We start from the raw sequence: 21233 nt of genomic DNA on the forward strand, positions 1-21233 counted from the left end.
CCGCCAATGCCACCGCCATTCAACTGATGAGGTAAATTTCCCATTTTCAAGGTTGTAGTTGTAGTTGTGGAGGAAGAGGAAATTGTAGGACAACGTGTATTCGAAATAACAGTAGTGTTATTGGCATTTATATGCTGCTGCTGTTGTTGTTGTTGTGTTTTTTGTTGTTGTTGCTGCTGTTGTAAGTGATTGTTTGTGGTTGATGTTGTTGCCGCAAATAAATTTCACCTATTAACATGACTGCGATTTTGTGTTTGATTCGGATTTAGACCGCCATTATTTGGCTGTATACCACCAGCAGCAGCTGTTTTGGTGAAAAGAATTTGTGATGTTTGAATTTTTGATTTATTAATGGGCTAAAGGAAATTTGTAATAATCACCGCCATATGCTGTTGTCGGATTTTGATAATAATCTCCAGCTGTACCGCCTCCGCCGCCACGTCTAGTATAATCATTGGTCTCGTAATCGTTAGCTGTGGTATCATAGGGTCCTCGTCCAGCATTTAAATGATTCATACCCATACCCGCAGTTGGTGGTACATGGGGATTGTGATTATGGGCCGCGGCTGTTTGGGGTGGATATGCCGAATATGGTGGATCATAGCCTGTGGCTGGTAAATGATCGAAACCCTGATTATCTTCATAACCACGCCTAAAGAAAACACAGAAAAAAATAAATAGTTTTCAATTATTTATGACCTCCCTAGAATCAGCATTTTTTTAACTTACCCATAAGTCTCCTCCATGGCTGAGCGTGCCTTTTCCAATATTGACATAACCTTTTGTTTGGGTGCGGTATTATTTTTATTATATGCAGAGGAGGCGGCGGCAGCCGAGGAGACACTATTTGCCCCACCGCCACCACCTTGTCCACCACCCGACTTATTATATGGTATCATATTTTTATTCATATTTGCTGTAATAACACTGCCAGGACCAGTCAATATACCAGTACCACCCGCACCACCAACACCACTCGATGTATTGTGTGGTATAATTTTCTTATAACCCGTCGCTTTTTGTTCCTCACTTATGTGTGTACTATCCATTAGTTCACGTAATTGTTCCTGTCGTATAACATCATTACTATCGGGTATTAGATATTTACGCAATTCAGCCATGGCATATGCAATACGGGCATATGCCTCGGCTGGCGGTGCCACCGTAGAAATTTCAACATGTAAATCACTGTTCAAGTGCGAATATTTGGGATCTTTAGATTTGCGTAGCTCTTCCTCTTTGACACGATCACGCATAGAATTCCGACCGAGAACGGTCATTTTACACATTGTCTCCTCTTGAAGGCGGCGCAAGGAATTACCTTTGGGTCCCAATAGCTTGCCAACAAAGTTGAACTGAAAAAAAAAACAAAAATTTGAGATTAAATTTAGATTAAAAAAATAAAAAATTGAAAAAAAATAGAAGTGAAAAATACTTTTTAAAAACATATTCTTTCACAAATTATAAAAAATGTAATTTAAAAAATCCACGCCTTGAGAGCTCTCAGAAATTTTTTTTTAGAAAAATTGAAAAAAAAAATTAAAAAATATTATTTTAAAAACCGACGACTTCAGAATTCTTTGAATTTCTTTCGCCTTGAGAGTTCTTTGTATTTTTTTATAAGACGTGGATTTCTTAAATAACTTTTCTTTTTTTTAATAACTTCCGCTCCCCTTTCTGAGTCTTTAAGCTCTGTATTTTATTAAAATCCACATACCAAATGGGTCCTTTGGCGTGAATTTTTTAAAAGAATTTGGGCTCTTTTAGGCTTGGATTTTTTTAATTATTTATTTTCCTTTATCCCACACATTAACTGTCCAAAACATACCTTTGGATGTTCCCTGATGGGTACTAACACCTTTTGTGATACTCTTAGCGGCTTTTCACGATATATGTCAGCATATTTTTGTTCCTTCGACGGCAAACGGCCTGTAGTTTGGACCTTTTCAATTTCTAAAATAAAAAATTATAAAAAAATTCAATTTCTTCTGGAATCATTTCAAAACCACACCACAAAACCAACCTGCATCCAAAAGCTTTTCAGCAATGGGAAATTTACGATCCATGCGAGATTTCTCATTCAGGCAATCTCGAACATATTCATTGGCCTTTTCATTTAAATAATTGGTATCAATGGGACCCATGCTGGAACTAACACCATGATGCTGCTGCTGGTCATTTACACCACCCCCAATACCGCCACCGCCGCCATGGGAATTATCACCATTGTGTGGTCCTGTCGAATAGTCGCCATTACCCTCATAGGTATTGGCCATGATTGCGTTCTATACACTTTTCCTTTCGTCTACACTTTTAATAGAATTTCAATTTCACCAATTGTTTTTTTTTAATAAATCTGAAATTTAAAGAAACAACAACTACTATGAGGAAAGTTGTTTTTAATTGCTGCTGCTGCAGCACTCAACAAAAACAATTTCTTTTATTTCATTTTTGCCATTGCAATTTTCCCACAAATATCACTCTTCTTGCACCCTCTCTCTCTCACTCACACACACACACTCTCTTACGGGTATTTGTGCAAAGAAAAAACACAGCAAAAAAAGAACAAAAAAACTCAGACGCCAACATACATTTCTGAAAATTTGTTTGACAACAAAAATAGATTGCTTCCTTTGTGTCACAAAACACTTTTCGATTTCTTTTATTTTAGTTTTTTCCTTCAAAGAAATTTCTCTTTTATTGATTGTGAATAAAAATTAGAGGACTACACTTTCACTTTCTCTGTTACAACAAAAATGTTAGTTTTCTTCCTTTTTTCCTCTGGGTTGTAAGTTTAACTTAAAATTTCTTCGTGAAAACCCGTCGCCGAGAGTACAAAGCCAGTGAGTGAAGTTTGCAATATAGGTTGCTATAGATCGTTTTTGTCGCTCATGTCATGTCCTTTGAAGGGAAATATGGAAATAAATCGATTTTTAGTGGATATAATTTATATATTTAAATTATTTAAGTTATAAAATAAAAACGTTATGAAAATGAGATTATATTCAATAGGATAGTGCATTATTTGTGTGAAAAATAGGCGAGATACATTTCTAACGGTCGTTTTCACATCTTGCCAATCATTTTCACATGTTTTTAGCAGTTGGCAATAGTTACAAACTTTATGGGACAGAAATCGCCATGAAAAGTGTTGAAAAAATCCCACATTTTTGGGCAGTGATTTTTTTAAATTCGTAACTGTTTGTATACACTAAAAAAATTGTTTGACAAATCCCGCCTAATTTGTAAACCCTAAAAAATATTTTGAAAAATATTCGTGTTTATTTTAAGACAATGATTTTTTAAATCTATATTTAATAAGATATTCATTTCGATTTGTATGCACTGAAAAAAATCCAAGGCATTGTTCTGATCCGCCTTCGGGGAGCAGAGCTGAATGCTAACGGACGCGACAACAGGTGGCGGATAGTGGGAAGCCCAATACTATTCATTGGGTAGCTGTGAATAAGAAATAAACAGTCGCGGACAATCAGCAGGCTCAGGTCCCTGATTCCTGGGTCGACGATGCGAGAATGGCGCCCCTATATAACCATCTCAAAGGTCTGGGTCACTAACTTTTTAAAGTGTTCCCCCTAACTCTGAGGTGTCATGCGACCTCGTGCCTGTCAGCGTTCTACGGTTTGCAGTCTGGGTCCCGACTGTATTAGAACGGAGCCTTGTTGATACCTGGGCGCCTCAACAAGCTTATTCAGGCTTAGCTGCCAAGTCCTTGCTATGGTAAGAGGCTATTTCATGGTCGACCTCAATCCCTCACGTTTCTATGGAGCGGAATTTTAATGAGAGCATCCCGAATCAGCTCTGGGATGACTCGTTCTTGTCAGGTGAGGAATACATCATGGAAACTTCAGTGATTAGCCCTACGGTGAAAAACACAGTAACGACCATGGCGTCTCCTCCGAAGCAAGGAGACTCCTCCCAGTTGCTGACGAATTTTAATAAGAGCATCCCGAATCAGCTCTGGGATTACTCGCTCTTGTCAGGCGAGTAAGACATCATAGAAACTACAGTGATTAGCACTACGGTGAAAAACACAGTAGCGACCATGGCGTCTCCTCCGAAGCAAGGAGAGTCCTCCCAGTTGCTGACCAAGGAAGTAAACCCTAGCGATTTTTTTCAATTGTTTTAAGTCTATTTGCATACATTAAAAAATTAAATTTTAAAACACCAAGCTTGTTTTTAAATCCTGAATAAATGTTTTGAAAAAAAAATCCATGCTTTTTCTTTCATAAAAAAAACATGGTGACACCCAAAAAGGCAATTTCTTTCAAAAATGCAACTCTGCTCCCACATCATTAAAAAAAATATTTTAAAAAATATACAGAGAAAAAATATTTTTAAAAATATCCCGAAAAAATATTTTTAGAAAATCCATGCCTTTTTTTAGTCAATCAATTTTCTAAGCCTATTTGCATGCATTGAAAAAAAAATGTTTAAAAACTTCATGCTTTTTTTTAAATCATAGAGAAATATTTAAAAAAAAATCCATTTCTTTTTTAATAAAAGAACATAATGCCACCCAAAAAAGGCGATTTCTTTCAAAAATGCAACTCTGCCCCTACATTTATTGACAAAAATTGATCGTAAAGCTAAAATCTTATGTAGAGAATATTATTTTTTTCATATTTCAATAATTCAAGGCATTCTTGATTACTGGACGCAAAAGAAATAAAATATTAATCTAATAAATCATTTATTTTCATTATTGAGGCAACTTTTCTTAATTTTTCAATGCTAGATCTACTTTTGTAATGTAAAATTGATGTGTGACCTTGCCACCTGACTTGACTGAACGCCGTTACGACGTACGCCATCAAACTACCAACTACCCAAATACTCACTCACTCATCGAACTGTCATCTCTGACAAAAGAAAGAAAGAAAACCTCTTCTCTCGCATTACACAGTTCAAGTTATACACATTTTTCCTGTGATCCATAATTGAACCTAAAGAACAAAAGGAATTAATTCCATATAAATTGTTAAAAAAATGCCGCGAGATTATGACCGTGATTATACCAGTGAAGATACCTCCGATTATAAACGTAAACGGCCACGTAACGATGAAGAAAGTACAAATAATGATCAAGGCGGTGGTGGTGGCGAACAGGAGGCACAAACAGCAACACAACATGATGCACCACCGTTAAATGAAAAGACCGCTGCCTATTTGGATGAGTGCTTGCAGGAGAAGAAACAATTGGATCCCAATAAGTATAATATATGTAAAAGGCTATTGGATGATGGTGAGTAGTGGGTGACTAAAAGAAATGCGAAGAATTTTGTTGGACGCCATTTTGAATTTGCTTGGAAGCCTCTACATTGTTTGGTTGATAATTAAAATTTTTCTTTTTTCTGTAGAAATTGAACGCATACTGGTCAGTGGCCGTATACCCAAACCGGAAATCTTTGCCAATGTGTATAGCGAAAAGCCCATTCGCGTGGCCCAAAAGGTGTGGTTCCCCATCAAGGAATATCCCAAATTTAATTTTGTGGGCAAAATAATGGGTCCCAAGGGTAATACCTTGCGCCAGCTGCAAGATGAAACATTTTGTAAGATGACCGTTTTGGGACGCAACTCCATGCGTGATCATGCCAAAGAGGAGGAGCTACGGAAATCGGGAAATTTAAAATATGCCCATCTGAGTCGTGATCTACATATTGAAATATCAACAGTTGCCCCACCATCTGAGGCATATCATCGTCTGGCCTATGCCTTGGCTGAGGTAAGGAAATTTATGATACCCGATACAAACGATGATATACGTATGGAACAAATGCGTGAGCTGGATGGCAAGGAGCGGTTCTATAAGAAGTCACATTATGCCAAGGCATATGGTGAACATGCACCACCCTATAGCAGCAGGTAAGAAGGGAAAGGGAGATGGATTTTTGGGAAAATTTGACATGAAAAATTTAAATTTGTTTTGTTTTTGTTAGGACTCCTCCCCCACCACCACCCTTTGAAAAATCCAAACCCAAGGTCTATTCGATACTGGAAAAGGCCAGATATGTCATGGATGATCCCAGTTATCCGATTATAAAATCTCACAGGTATTTTTGGTGGGTTTTTGGAAACGATTTTTTTTATTAATTCTTATTTTTCTCTTGGAGTAGACCCCGTGAACATGATCTGTATGAACATCCCAGTGAATATGATCGTTATGGCACCCCACCACCACCACCATCGGCCAAACATTCAAGTGCCCATCATGCAGCCTATGAAAGTTCGTCATATGAACGTGACTATCGCCGTGAATATCATCCGCATTCCTCTTCCTATGCCGCAGCGGCCTATGCCGGTAAGTTTTTCAATTTTCCATACCACCAAACAAAAAGGTTTTCTGTTACAGCCAAAATGCAAGAAAAACTACGTTGAATTAAAAAAAAAAAACAAAATCCTCAAATACAACAACGTATTAAAAAAATAGAAATTTAATTAAACAAAATTGAATTGAAATAAAATAAAATAAAAAATAGTAACTTCAGTAATAATTAAGAAAAAAGAAACAACAATTTAAAACGAACAATAAAACATAAACACATGATTTATTAACGAATTTAAATAGTAAAAAAAATTAAATTTTCAAAAAATCAAACACCTAAAAAAGGCAACGCATTTTAAACAATTTCAAATATTCAAAAAAATATATATATATTTATATAAATTCGTTATAGTAGTACAAAAAAAAAATATTTTCCAAAAAATCGAACACCTAAAAATATGCAACGCGGTTTAAACAAATTCAAATAACAAAAAATAAAAATTTTTAATTTATTTAAATTCGTTATATTGTGTATAATTTAAACATAAATTAAAATACATAACTCTTAACTCAGTTAAAAAACGAAACGAAGAAAAAAAGTTAAAAGAAAAAAAGTCAATTCAATTTTTTTGCTAAACAAAAAACCCAAAATCTTTAAAAAAAAACAATAAATTATTTAATAAAAACCTCTTTGGATTAATGCAAAACAAATATACATAAAATACAACAATAAAAAACTTAATACAATTTTCTACCTCAACTGAAAATTCACCACACAACCTAACAACAAACCCCCCTCTGTCTCTCAATCAAATTAATTAAATCAAATCAAACCAAAACAACATTCAAATTCCAAATCCTACTCTCCCATTTATTTTATTTTTCGTTTTCGCATCACAACAACAACACAAACATCCAAAAACCCTCCGAAAACCCCCTCAAAAAAATATGTAGCTAAAAGCAGTAATGGCCGCTCCTCATCGTCGGCATATCGGCCAACATCAACAGCCCATTCATCATCACATTATGAGACTGGCGGCGGTGGTTCCCGTTCCCGAGAAAGTGTACGCTATCGTTCAGCACCGTATCCAAAAATACGTTAATATCAAATTCAAAACAAAAAAAGAACAACAACAAGTAAAATTAATAACAACAACAAGAACAAAAGCAACAACAATATCAGCAGCAGCAAAGTACGAAAAGCAAAGAAAGAAAGGATAAAAAATACAAAAAGTTAAGGAAATGAACAGAGAGGAGGAGGCAAGAGATCCATCCTCCCTCCCCCATTAATACTATTTTTAAAGAACCCAAAATGAAGATAATTCCAAAAACAAAAAATTTTGGTGTGGTTGACATAACCTCAAAGAAAAAAATTAAACCAACAAGAGCTGCGTATAAAGGAATAACCCAAAACCATATTATAATCCATAACTATATATTAAAAAAGAAAACAAAAACAACTACAACAACAAATATATATATAATGTACTGAAATATAAGTATATTTAAACAAATGATTAAAAAATAGAAATAAAATAAAAAAAAAAAACAAAAAATACAAAAACAACAAATTCGGTTAAAACCGATATAAAACAACAGTTCTTTATTCAGCAAAAACAAAACAAAAAATTGAGTGCAGAATGAGGCATTTATGAAATTTGAAAATTTAAAAAAAATAATAAAAATTGTGGTCAGTTGGTCAAAAAAAAATCTTTAATTCAGCATGGCTGAACTCGAATTTCCACAGAATATCTGGCTGAATTAAGAATTGAAGATTTCTATAGCAAAATCTTCAATTCAGCCTGGCTGAATTAAGATTTCTATAGCAAAATCTTTAATTCAGCTTGGCTTAATTAGGATTTCTATAGCAAAATCTTTAATTCAGCTTGGCTTAATTAGGATTTCTGTAGCAAAATCTTCAATTAAGCTTGGCTGAATTAAGATTTCAATAGGAAATCTTCAATTCAGCTTGGTTGAATTAAGATATCAATAGGAAATCTTCAATTCAGCTTGGCTGAATTAAGATTTCAATAGGAAATCTTCAATTCAGCTTGACTGAATTAAGATATCAAAAGGAAATCTTCAATTCAGCTTGGCTGAATTACGGTTTCTATAGGAAATCTTCAATTCAACCTGGCAAAAAATAAATTTTGACCTTTTTTCTTCAAAAAATTTCAAAAAAAAAAATTATAACCTAAATTTTTTAATAAAAAAAATCTCTTATTTCCCTCGTATTGTAATTTGTAAGTGGAAACAATTCTTTTTTAAATCAATCATAACCCAACTTTATTTTAATAAAAATAAATTGTGGCATTTTTTCAATGACTCTGACAACTTTAGTATGAAAAAATATAAATTTTAAAAATAGTTTTTAAAATTTTTTTCCAAAATTTAAAAAAAAAAAAATAATTGAAAACAATTTTCTTTTTTTAATTAATTATAACCCAACTTTTTTTTAATACAAATAACTTTTGTGGCTTTTTTCAATAACTTTGACAACAATAAAAAATATTTATAACCTAACTTTTTTAATAAAAAAATCTATTATTTCCCTCTAAATTATTTCATAACCTCACTCTTTGACATTTCATAAATGTCTCATTCTTGTCAGGGGGGTTTTAAATATATAATAATGAATATCAAAATAATCACTATTATAAACCTAAAATATTTTACAAAATAAAATATGTCTAGCAAAAAAAAAATACCGAAATATATCATATATTGTGGAGAGGGGAGAGAGATAAAAAATGCATACAGTTTTTCCCAGCTTGATAATCAGAGCCAACATAAAGTTTCTTGTTTTGTAAGCAAAATGAAAAAACAACTCAACAAAACAACAAATTTCAAAATTAAAAGTAAAAAAATACAAAATTTTAAAATGATGGTGTAATCGAATGTCTAAATAAATGAATAAACCAAAACACACCAATTTCTCTAATACTGTGATAATTATGTGGCAACTATATTACAGTTTTCAAAAAAATAGTTTTTTAATATAAAACTAAAAAGAATGGTTTTAAATATATAAACCCAAAACAATTTTCAAAATAATTTTTTTAAACCAAATCGTATAAACACCCAAACACACCATGCAGACAGGAAGCATTTATTGCTGGTATGCTGAATATTCAACCCAAAAAAACACTGTATGTAGAAATGAATCTCAAAACAAAATATACATTAAATTTTAAAGAAAGAAACAATACTTTTAAAAAATATATTAACGTTTAAAAATTTGAGTATAATTAAACTATTTTTTAAATCAATTAAAACAAGAAACCCAAAATGAATATCTCCAGACACAATTAAAATAAACCGAAATTATTTTTTAATAACAAAAACAATTTCTAAAAAAATAATTTAAGTAGTCCATAATCAAGAACAAACAACAATAAAAATACAAAATACCCTAAACAAACAAAAATGGCTAAAAAAATTTCCTAACAATACGAACTACTCTAATCACATAAAGACACCAAATTCTTCACAAATACGAAGAAAGGCAAAATCGAAGTAAGTATTAAGAGAATAAAACAAATATTTTTATTTTACAAAAAGAAACTTAAATAAAGAATTAATATATTTAGAAAAAATACTTAAAAAAATTTGTTTTTATTTTGCATAACATTTAAAATGTCATTGCTCCATCCAAAAACATAAGACTATCCACGGCGGCTATGGCCAAATCTACATCACGTTTTTGTACAGTTTTCTTTTTGGCCTGGGCGGTAAATGTATACGATTCCACGCCCAGGGATTGTATAAACAACTCAGTGGCTCGTGTTACCAAAAATACAGCCTCATTGGAGGCAATGTGTAAGTCTGGGTCCAATTTCATGATATTTCGCACTCTCGTCAAAGGCAATTGAAAAAGGCGGGCTTCAGATGCCGCTGCTGAGACATTTGTCTTTGATTTGTTGGCTAAAATTGATACCAAAAAAATTAAATTTTATTTGAAAAATTTATTATTATTCCATATACATTGTGTTTCATCTGTTGCTGTTGTTGTGGCCGGCACACTTTCATCATCTCCCGGGCCAGTTTCCTCTTCCATCACAGTCTCATCATTGTCTTTCCCGCCATCATCTTGTTCCACAATATCTGCCTCTTGTACATAATCTTGTTCTAATTGTGATATGATTTCTTCGGAAAAATCTTCACTGGCAAACAGATCTTCACTGGCCATTGTTTAAGAAAAGTTAATTATTTAATTGTAAATTTGTTAATATGGACAATAAGACTTAGCGATAATGGGTTCTATAGATCGAAAATGATCTAAAATAGGTTTCTCAAAATCGAAAGAGGGCAAGATGTTGATATATACCACTAATCGATAAACATTAATCGAATTGAAGAAATTGCATGGGAAAGGGTGGTTCACATTGCACAATATGACATTAATGAAGTCTCAATGAGGGAAAACGTGTTTTAACAAGATAAATAAAAAATAGATATTTTTTAAATTGCTGTACACGATATATAAATAAAATAAGTCATATATAAATATATGATATTATTTTTATGAATAGTAAGTTATGATACATTTACACCGAATGTGTTTTATATCTTTCAAATAAATGATGATTTCCGTAAAACTTTTTCGGTGTATATATATCCGAAGAAGTCTTCTACATATATATATATATTTCCTGGAATAAAAGAGAATATCGGAAAATTTGAGAATAATTGTATAGTTGTTGGCATGGCAATTATTAAAGGTAGGCCATAGCAAATTGTAAATTACAATTACTTTCTTACTATGGCTTGTTATGCCAAAGTCATATAAAAAAGTTTACGCCTACCATGAACTAAAAAAATTGAAGAGAAATCTTCTATAAATAGAAGAAGTCGAAGTTATAGTAGATTTATATACGACTGGATTTCACAGTTGTATTTATGTTTTGTTGTCGTTCCTTTACATTTTAGCTTAAAGAGTGTAAAGATACCACCAACTCTTCTATGAGAGCACGTTTAGACTTCTAAATCAACTTGATTTCAAATGTCAAGGAAATTCGCTATTCTTCTTTAAGTTACTTCTTAAGTTAGTTTTGCAAAATGTGAAGGAGACAACGTGCTCTTCTATTAGAAAACTTCAAGTGATTCCATAAGAGGACTTCAAGATCTTCTGGAGGAAGAACTTAAGTTCGGCTATAACACCTACTGATTTCCTCTGAGAAGCACTTTTATATGAAGCGCTATATTTTTTTATTTAAAAAAAAAAATAACATTGATTAAAAATGTGAGGCCATAGAAAAGAGTTGCTTTTTTTAAATAATATTTTTGTTTTCTTTTTAATTTTTTAAAGCAATAACCAAGCGTGTAATACAAAATTATGCACCAACAAATCTTGAGACTATAGTTTTTATCATTATAATGTGCACTATCCTAAGCTAAATCCAGATAATTTCAAATACAACCCTGCTATTTTACTAAATTATTACTTCTCCTAAAAGTATACTTCAAAATGCGTAAAAATTCAAAACATCTGATAAATCAACATTAGATCAATTTAATACTAATCCACACAGCTAGGATTTGGTACCTTTTATAAAGAGAATTTATTGTACTAAATAATCACTTCTCCTAAAAGTATGCTTAAAAAATACGTTAAAATTCAAAACAGCTGACAAATCAACTTTTGACCATTTTAGGCTACGTTTAGACTACTAAATCCACTCGATCTCAAACGTCAATTCCATTGCGTATACGTCACGTAAATCCAGTTCACCAATCCAGTGGATTATATTTGACGTTTACACAATGGAATTGACATTTGAGATCGAGTAGATTTTGTGGATCTAAACGTACCTTTAATCAAGGCCTATTAATAAGGAGACTATCTGCGTATCAGCTGTTTCTCATGGTTGCTGTCAAAATCCATTATTGTGACGTAATCCATGAAAACGTAAAGAACGTCCGAATTTTTGACATTAGACCTGAGAAGAAACAGCTGACATTCGTTTGTATTGATTTATTACTAATCTAAACGGCTAGGATTTACAACTCGAGTCAATTTAAAAGATAATCTAAACGCGGCTTTGAATTTTTTGGCAACAATTTTTTTCAAAGGAAAACACGTCATGCAAGGATTTTATATCTATATTTTTTTCTCATGTTATCTCTTCTCTCTACACACATATAGACATTTTTTACATTTATTATAAACAATTTATTTCATTTTTTATGCATTAAACTCCATAATTTCTTCTGTAGCGACATTTACATAAACGCAGTCATTTTTCGATCTACAGATCCCTTTTTTTCTCCCATACACTTTGCCAGCTGGCATACGTCACTGTCACAGCATGACCTTTAAGAACCTTTTGTGCAAAAATAAATGACAAAAAAAATTAATACGCCGCCATTGATAGGAAATTTAAAACGGCTTCGTTCTCTTCATTTCATTTTGGTGGATTTATGTATTTTTCAATTATTATGTATTTTTTTACAAATTAACTATTAAACAATTACACAAGTCAAGTGAAGGGTACCAAAGTTATTTATGCAAAATTGTTGGCCACATTGGAGAGATTGGTGTTGTGCGCATAGAGAACGATTTGCCGCGTTACAGATTTTTGCATCCAATTATCGCTAATCAAGTTTTTCCGGGGTTTCATAAATTGTGTGGTGGTGCTATTGCTACTGCTGCTGTCGTCGTTGTCATCGTTGCTGTCTGTCGTGCCTGCTCTGTTGTGCTCTGTTGGCTGGTTGGGTTTGTTGCTGTTGCTACTGCTGCTGCTAACACAAATAAATGGCGGAAAACGGTATGCGTGTGGAGTCTAGCGATAGTGGGGGTGTCAGTGTAAATGGTCATCTGCATGACAATGCATCATCAACAGGAGGAGGAGGAGCAGCTGACCAGCATGGCAGTTCGGACAAGGCATCAACGCGTTTGAGCGAGGCGGCCCAAAAGTACATGCAGGAGCTGTTGGTGGAACGTTCCAAATTGGAAAATACCTTTCCCTTGGCTGTGAAACTAATCGATGAAGGTGAGTGTGTGTGTGTGAATGTGTGTGGTGGTATACTTTGTTAATAACAACTCAATGAATGACCTTGCCTGCTTCCGTTTGTTTGTTATCTAATAGCGCTGGAAAGGATTCAACTGAATGGACGTATACCGGCCCGGGAACAATATGCCGATGTCTATCAGCAACGTACCATAAAATTAACCCAAAAGGTTCATGTGCCTATTAAGAATAAGAAGGTATGTATTCTCGTCCTCCACCATTTTCCTGCCTGGTAATTAAGGAAGGTGGGTGGAAGGGGGGAGGTTGGCTTACATGGGCAGCCTAAAATTAATGTTTTTCTTTTTCTTGCAGTTTAATTACGTTGGCAAACTGCTGGGCCCCAAGGGCAACTCCTTGCGTCGCCTGCAGGAGGAGACCCAATGTAAAATAGTCATTTTGGGCCGTTTTTCCATGAAGGATCGTGCCCGCGAAGAGGAACTACGCAATTCGGCCGACTTCAAGTATGCCCACCTAAATCTACCTTTACACGTTGAAGTTTCTACTGTAGCACCACCGGCTGAGGCATATGCCCGCATGGCATACGCCCTGGCAGAACTTAGACGTTACCTGATTCCCGATAAACACGATGATATACGCCAGGAGCAGTTTCGTGAATTAATGGAAGATCCAGAGGCGGCCAAGAAAATAACAATGCGTCAACAAAGACAACAGCAGCAACAACAACAGCAGCAGCATCAACAGCCGCATCATCAGCAACATAGCGGTGGAAGTCGTAGTGGTGGCGGTGGAAATGGTATGGGAGGTGGTGGTAATAATGGTGGTGGTCCTAATAACAACAACAATAATGGTAGATCGAAATATCAACCTCATTCGCAACAATATCATCATAACGATGAGACTGCTGTCTACTATAGGCCCCATAATAATTCTTACCACCAAATGAAGCCTTATGTGCCAGGTAAATATCCAGTGTCCTACTATTAACCGCATTTAGTATCGAGGGAAAGCACAGCCAAAGGAAAAGAACATGAATTAGAGGGGAAAACTGATTGGGCAAACCCGGGCAGAGATATTTGGAAAACTTATTAAAGGCAGTAATGAGGAGCTGAAGTGGTTAAAGGCGTTCTTTATTGAAGAGGCTTAAGCATAGAAGAATCTGAAGCTTACAACATTGTTGAAGGTTTTCTTCAAGGAAGAGCTTGATAATATTCTTCGTGGAAGAGGATGAATATATTTTTTATTCGTAAATAAACTGGAGGTCCTTTTCTCCCACATAAAAGAGCTAAAGGCCTTTTTTCAACAAAGGTCGCCTTGACCTTTGGAAGTCTCCTTGACCTTTGGAAGTCTCTTTGATGAAGACTAGATCTGAGGACTTTTTTTGAATAGTAAATGGGATTGATTCTTTTTATTTGCAATCATATTTAGAAGTGCACCTAAACCCTTATAAAGACTTTGGATGTCTTTTGAAAGGCCTCAACGATGACTTGAGGATCATCTTAAAGAAGATTTTTTTTTTTGGGTTTTTGACCTCGAGGTCCACTTGAAGATGTTCAGGAGGCCTTGGAGGACCCTAGAGTACTCTTTATGTACTTCAGAATTCTTGAAGAATTCTGCTTGAGGAAGCCTTTCATTTTAAAAAAAATTCAAGGCGTGGATTTTTTAAAAATATTTTTTCAAGGCGTGGATTTTTTAAAAATATTTTTTCAAGGCATGGATTTTTTAAAAATATTTTTTCCAGGCGTGAATTTTTTAAAAATATTTTTTCAAGGCGTGGATTTTTTAAAAATATTTTTTCAAGGCGTAGATTTTTTTAAAATATTTTTTCAAAGCGTGGATTTTTTAAATATATTTTTTCAAGGCCTACAAACAGGCCTGGATTTTTCAAATACATTTTTTAGGGCCTATAAATTGGCGTGGATTTTTTAAAAATATTTTTTCAAGGCGTGGATTTTTTAAAAATATTTTTTTCAAGGGGTGGATTTTTTAAAAATATTTTTTTCAAGGCGTGGATTTTTAAAAATATTTTTTCAAGGTGTGGATTTTTCAAAATAATTTTTTCAAGGCGTGGATTTTTCAAAAATATTTTTTCAAGGCGTGGGTTTTTAAAAAATATTTTTCCAAGGCGTGAAATTTTTAAATTTTTTTTTCAAGCCGTGAAATTTTTAAAAATATTTTTCCAAGGCGTGGATTTTTTAATAATATTTTTTTTTCAATAGACGTGGATTTTTTAAATAATAATTTTTCAAGGCGTGGATTTTTATACCCTTCACCACACTGTGGTATTATGTCTTTGTGCATACGTTTGTACCAGGCAAAAGGAAACGTGATAGACCCATGATTTTTTGACAAATATTTTTTCATAGTGTCACTTTTTGAAAATATTTTTTCATGGCGTGGATTTTTTAAAAATGTTAAATTGTAAATAAAGTACAGGTCGCATTTATGATCCGATTTGGATGAAATTTGGCACAAGTCACTTATTGGCCCAAGGACGAACTCTGTTGAAATTGAACAAAATCGGGTCAGATTTAGATATAGCTTCCATATATATTTTCGTCCCATGTAAGGTAAATGGGGCACCAATGTCGCTATATATCTTTCGATTTGCACGAAATTTGGCATAGGGCACTGAATTAGTTCCAGAATGATGTGTGTGTGCTAAGTTTCGTGAAAATCGGTTCAGATTTAGATATAACTCCCGTATATACTTTCGTCCGATTTTATGTAAATGTTGCCGCGAAGTCCCTATATAACATTCGATTTAAACGAAAATTTGCTTAGTGTACTGATTTGAGTCTTGAATGACGTGTGTTAAGTTTCGAGAAAATCGGTTGAGATTTAGATATAGCTCCCATATATAGTTTCGTCCTATTTTATGTAAATGGTGCGCCAAAGTCCCTATATATCTTTCGATATGCACGAAATTTGACATAGGGTACTGAATTAGGTCCAGAATGGTGTGTGCTAAGTTTCGTAAAAATCGGTTTAGATTTCGATATAGCTCTCATATATAATTTCGTCCGATTTTAGGTAAATGGTCCTATATATCTTTCGATTTGCACGAAATTTGGCATAGGGCACTGAATTAGTTCCAGAATGATGTGTGTGTGTTAAGTTTCGTAAAAATCCGTTCAGATTTCGATATAGCTCCCATATATAATTTCGTCCGATTTAATGAAAATGGTGCACCAAAGTCCCTATATAACTTTCGATTTAAACGAAATTTTGCTGAGTGTACTGAATTGAGTCTTGAATGACGTGTGTTAAGTTTCGAGAAAATCGATTCAGATTTATATATAGCTCCCATATATAGTTTCGTCTTATTTTATGTAAATGGTGCACCAAAGACCCTATATAACTTTCGATTTGCACGAAATTTGTCATAGGGTACTGAATTAGGTCCAGAATGATGTGTGCTAAGTTTCGTAAAAATCCGTTCAGATTTCGATATAGCTCCCATATATAATTTTGTCCTATTTAATGTAAATTGATTGACACAATGTACTGAAATTAGTATTCTTTCGAAAAGGCGATACATATTAGGATGCATATGATGAATGTACCCAAAATGGTAAAGGGTATCATATAGTCGGTCCAGTTCGACTTTACTACTTTCCTTACTGGTTTAAAAATATTTTTTTAAGGCGTGGATTTTTTTTTAATATTTTTTTTTTCAAGCCATAAAATAAGCGTGGATTTGTTAAAACTTTTTTTTTTAACCAAAATAATATAAAATATTTTTTTTTTCAAAATTATATTGAATTTTAATTTTTTTTCTTTTCCTTTCAGGTAATCAACGTATGCATTCAGCAATGCCACCAACTGCAACAATTGTGGGTGCTTCACCAACCGGTCCATTGCCAGTTGTCAATGCTGCCAATTATAGTGGGCGAGGGGGTCCCGGCATGAATCCTGGTCCACCTGTTGGCCTCAATCCAAATATACGATATCGTGCATCCCAAATGCCGTCATATCAATATGCAAAGAAATAATACAACAACAACAACAAGAAAAACAACAGATGATGCGTTACGAAGCCAATAGCTATTACAACAACAACAAAATGTGGGTGTATGTGTTTCAAACAACAACAACAAAAAACCACCAAAACCATTAAAGTTACATGTTTCATTTGTTTTTATATATTATTTGAAGTATACATTTTTTTCTTTTTAAAATTTTTTTTATTGATTTAATGTTATTTTTTAAAACTATTATTATTATTGATTTTATATATATGTTTACTTTTACCATTTTTTGAGTTATTTTTTCAATTTACTTTTTTGTTAGTTTTAACAATGTTATTCCTCCCCCCTACCCCACTAGGTACATGCTGAGAGTACTGTACATATAAAAAAATAATGATAATATTTTTTGAATGACATACATTATTTTTATTATTAAATAATAAACATAAAAAACAACATCATATAAAAACAAAAAACATAAACATAATAACCTTATAACATAACTACCAAACACTACATTATATATAAATATTAAAAAAAATAATAATAATAAACATAATTCTTTGCGGGTATACATAATCATTTTTTGTAATATGTATACAACGAACGTGTCGTACATATATATAGTTATGTTAATTTTTTCATACTTTTGCATTTTTTGTTTTTAGTTATATTACCAAGTTTTTTTAAATTGTTTGTTTATTTTTTTTTTTTTAATTTCATTTTTTTATTCCTAAATAACCACATCAAACATTTGTTTCTTTTTTTAGACTTTTTATCATTAATATATATACATACATATATATTTTTACACATTCATATAATTATTATTATACTATTATTAAAATCATTTTTATCATTACAACAACAAAAACAAAAAAAAACATTGTATATGTGTTGTCTCTTGTGTTTCATTTTTATTCTCTTTCTTATTTTAAATAATTAAGAAATGAAATGTAAAATCTTTATATTATTCTTATTATTATTATTAAATATTATTTTGTTTAATTTAAGAGCCATTAAACCCAGTTTAATACACTGCAAGTAAAACCAAACCAAAAAATGTAAGGAAAAACCACAAACCCCCATGACAGTAAACTGTTTAATCTCTGGGGGCCAGCTGTTTTTTTTTTCTTGTTTGGTTTAAAAATAAAATCCATAACAAGTTACTTTGTTTTCAAACATAAACACTGCTAAACTATGAGAGTGTATAAACATAATTATAAATATACAAGAAATATATTTTCCAAAAACAAACAAACCATGTAGTTAAAAAATAAAGAAACTAAACAGAAAAAAAAATAATAAAAAAACAAGTCCTCAAATATTTATGTTGTATTAAAAAAAAATGAAAAAAAAATAATAAATATTTTATTATTTAAAAAAAATATATATATTTTAGAGAATTTTTTAAAAAAGGAAAACAAGGGCTTTAAGGTTAGGGATTTTTAAAAGGGTTTTTTAGATAGAAAAAGGAAGGTTTTAAGTTGGGGATTTTTTAAAGGGATTTTTAAAAAGGAAAAGAAGGTTATAAGGCGCTGTTTTCTTAAAGGAATTTTGAAATAGAAAATGAAGCCTTTAGGTCTGGATTTCATAAAGGAAATTTTAAATAAAAAAAATTGGTTTTAAGGGCGTAGATTTTTAAAAAGGAAAGGAAGGTTTTAAGGCGTGGATTTTTAAATAGAAAAGGAAGGCTGTAAGGCGTGGATTTTTAAAGGAATTTTTATAAAGGAAAGGAAGGCTGTAAGGCGTGGATTTTTAAAGGAATTTTTTAAAATGGAAAGGAAGGCTGTAAGGCGTGGATTTTTAAAGGAATTTTTATAAAGGAAAGGAAGGCTGTAAGGCGTGGATTTTTAAAGGAATTTTTTAAAATGGAAAGGAAGGCTGTAAGGCGTGGATTTTTAAAGGAATTTTTTAAAATGGAAAGGAATGCTGTAAGGCGTGGATTTTTAAAGGAATTTTTATAAAGGAAAGGAAGGCTGTAAGGCGTGGATTTTTAAAGGAATTTTTATAAAGGAAAGGAAGGCTGTAAGGCGTGGATTTTTAAAGGAATTTTTATAAACGAAAGGAAGGCTGTAAGGTGTGGATTTTTAAAGGAATTTTTATAAAGGAAAGGAAGGTTTCAAGGCGCGTATTTAAAAAAAAAAATATAAAAAAGAAAAGAAAGATTTCAAAGGCGTGGATTTTTTAAAAAGAGTTTTTAAATAGAAAGGGAAGGTTTCAAAGGCGTGGATTTTTAAAAAAGATGTTTAAAATAGAAAAGAAAGGTTTCAAAGGCGTGGATTTTTCAAAAAGAGTTTTTAAATAGAAAGGGAAGCTTTCAAAGGCGTGGATTTTTAAAAAAGAATTTTAAAATAGAAACAAAAGGTTTCAAAGGCGTGGATTTTTAAAAAAAGAATTTTAAAATGGAAACAAAAGGTTTCAAAGGCGTGGATTTTTAAAAAAGAATTTTAAAATAGAAAAGAAAGATTTCAAATAGGATTGGATTTAAAAAAAGGAGTGGATTTTTAAAAAAGAATTTTAAAATAGAAAATAAAGATTTCAAATAGGAGTGGATTTAAAAAAAGGAGTGGATTTTTAAAAAAGAATTTTAAAATAGAAAAGAAAGATTTCAAATAGGAGTGGATTTAAAAAAAAGGAGTGGATTTTAAAAAAGATTTAAAAAAAGAGTGAGATTTAAAAAAAAAATTAAAGGAGTGGATTTTAAAAAGATTTAAAAAAGAGTGAGATTAAAAAAAAAAAAAATTAAAGGAGTGGATTTTAAAAAGATTTAAAAAAAGAGTGGGATTTAAAAAAAAAAATTTAAAGGAGTGGATTTTAAAAAGATTTAAAAAATGAATGGGATTAAAAAAAAAAAAAATAAAGGAGTGGATTTTAAAAAGATTTAAAAAAAGAGTGAGATTAAAAAAAATTTAAAGGAGTGGATTTTAAGAGTTTTTAAAAAAAGTGTATTTTTAAAATGTTTTTTTTTTTTTTTAAAGAGTGGATTTTTAAAAGGATTTGTTAAAAAGGGTGGATTTTTTAAAAAATTGTGGATTTTAAAAAAGGTGGATTTTTAATAGGGTTAAAGAAATAGTAGTTTTTTCAAAGTTTTTTTTGTTAAGGAATGGATTTTTTTTAAGAATGCATTTTTAGAAGGATTTGTGAAATAGGAAGGAAGGAAGAAGCGGCTTTTCCTTGAGGAAAAATGCTTCTACTTTCTGAGAAGAAGAACATATTTTTTCCTGAGGAAAAGAAGCGTATTTTTAGGGAGAAATTTATTTTTTCCCTGCAGAAATGCAGGATGTTTTCCAGAGGAATAGCAGAGCCTTTTCACTGAAGTTAAGAGGTCTGAGGCGAAGAATGACATTTTCTCGGAGAAAAATATGCGTATTTTCAGTGAGGGAAAAATGGGTCTTCTCCCTGAGGAAATGGCAGATCTACTCCCTGCAGAAATGAAGGATGCTTTCCGGAGTAATAGAAGAGTTATTTTTTCTGAGGAAAATATGGCCATTTTTCCCTGAAATTTAGAGGTCTTCTTAAAAAATCATATAGATTTTCTTGAACTAATTTTGAAAGTGCTCCTTATGAAAAAAAGATTTGTAGGATATCTCCTTCAAGAAAACTTTGAGCTTGTCTCAAAGAAGACTTAAGAATATTCACCCTGAGTAAAAGAGAGATATTTAACCAGAGAAAAAAGGAAGGGTATTTTCCTTGAGGAAAAGAAACTACTTTTCCCTGCGGGAAAGATGTCTCCGTTTTCTTAGGAGAAAAATATACTATTTTCCTGAGGAAAAGAATGACCTTTTCTCGCAGGAAAAGAAGTGTATTTTCAGTGAGGAAAAAATGGTCTTCTCCCTGAGAAAATGGTGGATGAAGGATGTTATCCGGAGGAATAGGGGAACCATTTTCTCCGAGGAAAATATGACTCTTTTTGCCTGAAGTTTAGAGGTCTGCTTAAAAAAATCGTGTAGATATTCTTGAACTAATTTTTGGAAGTGCTCCTTATGAAAAAAAGAAGATTTATAGGAG

The 21233-nt window shown here is 32.3% G+C and overlaps 4 protein-coding genes across 4 annotated transcripts; 2 read left to right on the forward strand and 2 right to left on the reverse strand.

Moving 5' to 3' along the window:
* Nucleotides 1-224: 224 nt before the first annotated feature.
* LOC133329947 (KH domain-containing, RNA-binding, signal transduction-associated protein 2) lies at nucleotides 225-2187 on the reverse strand. Its single transcript, XM_061538404.1, has 5 exons — nucleotides 2024-2187; nucleotides 1829-1953; nucleotides 730-1355; nucleotides 381-652; nucleotides 225-304 (listed from the first exon to the last, which is right to left on the reverse strand). Exons 1-5 carry the CDS (start codon nucleotides 2142-2144, stop codon nucleotides 225-227), a joined length of 1224 nt encoding a protein of 407 aa, XP_061394388.1. The 5' UTR covers nucleotides 2145-2187.
* Nucleotides 2188-4997: 2810 nt separating this feature from the next.
* LOC133329956 (KH domain-containing, RNA-binding, signal transduction-associated protein 2) lies at nucleotides 4998-7393 on the forward strand. The gene is made up of 5 exons (XM_061538412.1): nucleotides 4998-5263; nucleotides 5379-5883; nucleotides 5958-6071; nucleotides 6135-6319; nucleotides 7238-7393. Exons 1-5 carry the CDS (start codon nucleotides 5008-5010, stop codon nucleotides 7384-7386), a joined length of 1209 nt encoding a protein of 402 aa, XP_061394396.1. The 5' UTR covers nucleotides 4998-5007; the 3' UTR covers nucleotides 7387-7393.
* Nucleotides 7394-9914: 2521 nt separating this feature from the next.
* On the reverse strand, nucleotides 9915-10472 carry LOC133329948 (DNA polymerase epsilon subunit 4). The gene is made up of 2 exons (XM_061538405.1): nucleotides 10268-10472; nucleotides 9915-10207 (listed from the first exon to the last, which is right to left on the reverse strand). Exons 1-2 carry the CDS (start codon nucleotides 10470-10472, stop codon nucleotides 9915-9917), a joined length of 498 nt encoding a protein of 165 aa, XP_061394389.1.
* Nucleotides 10473-13037: 2565 nt separating this feature from the next.
* LOC133329949 (KH domain-containing, RNA-binding, signal transduction-associated protein 1) lies at nucleotides 13038-17252 on the forward strand. Its single transcript, XM_061538406.1, has 4 exons — nucleotides 13038-13275; nucleotides 13372-13490; nucleotides 13606-14212; nucleotides 17044-17252. The coding sequence occupies exons 1-4, from the start codon at nucleotides 13038-13040 to the stop codon at nucleotides 17244-17246; spliced, it is 1167 nt and encodes a 388-aa protein (XP_061394390.1). The 3' UTR covers nucleotides 17247-17252.
* The last annotated feature ends 3981 nt before the right edge of the window (nucleotides 17253-21233 follow it).

The sequence above is a fragment of the Musca vetustissima genome, unplaced genomic scaffold (assembly GCF_032173495.1).
Source record: "Musca vetustissima isolate MV318-11 ecotype Yass unplaced genomic scaffold, APGP_CSIRO_Mvet_v1 utg16644, whole genome shotgun sequence".
Taxonomy (NCBI): domain Eukaryota; kingdom Metazoa; phylum Arthropoda; class Insecta; order Diptera; family Muscidae; genus Musca; species Musca vetustissima.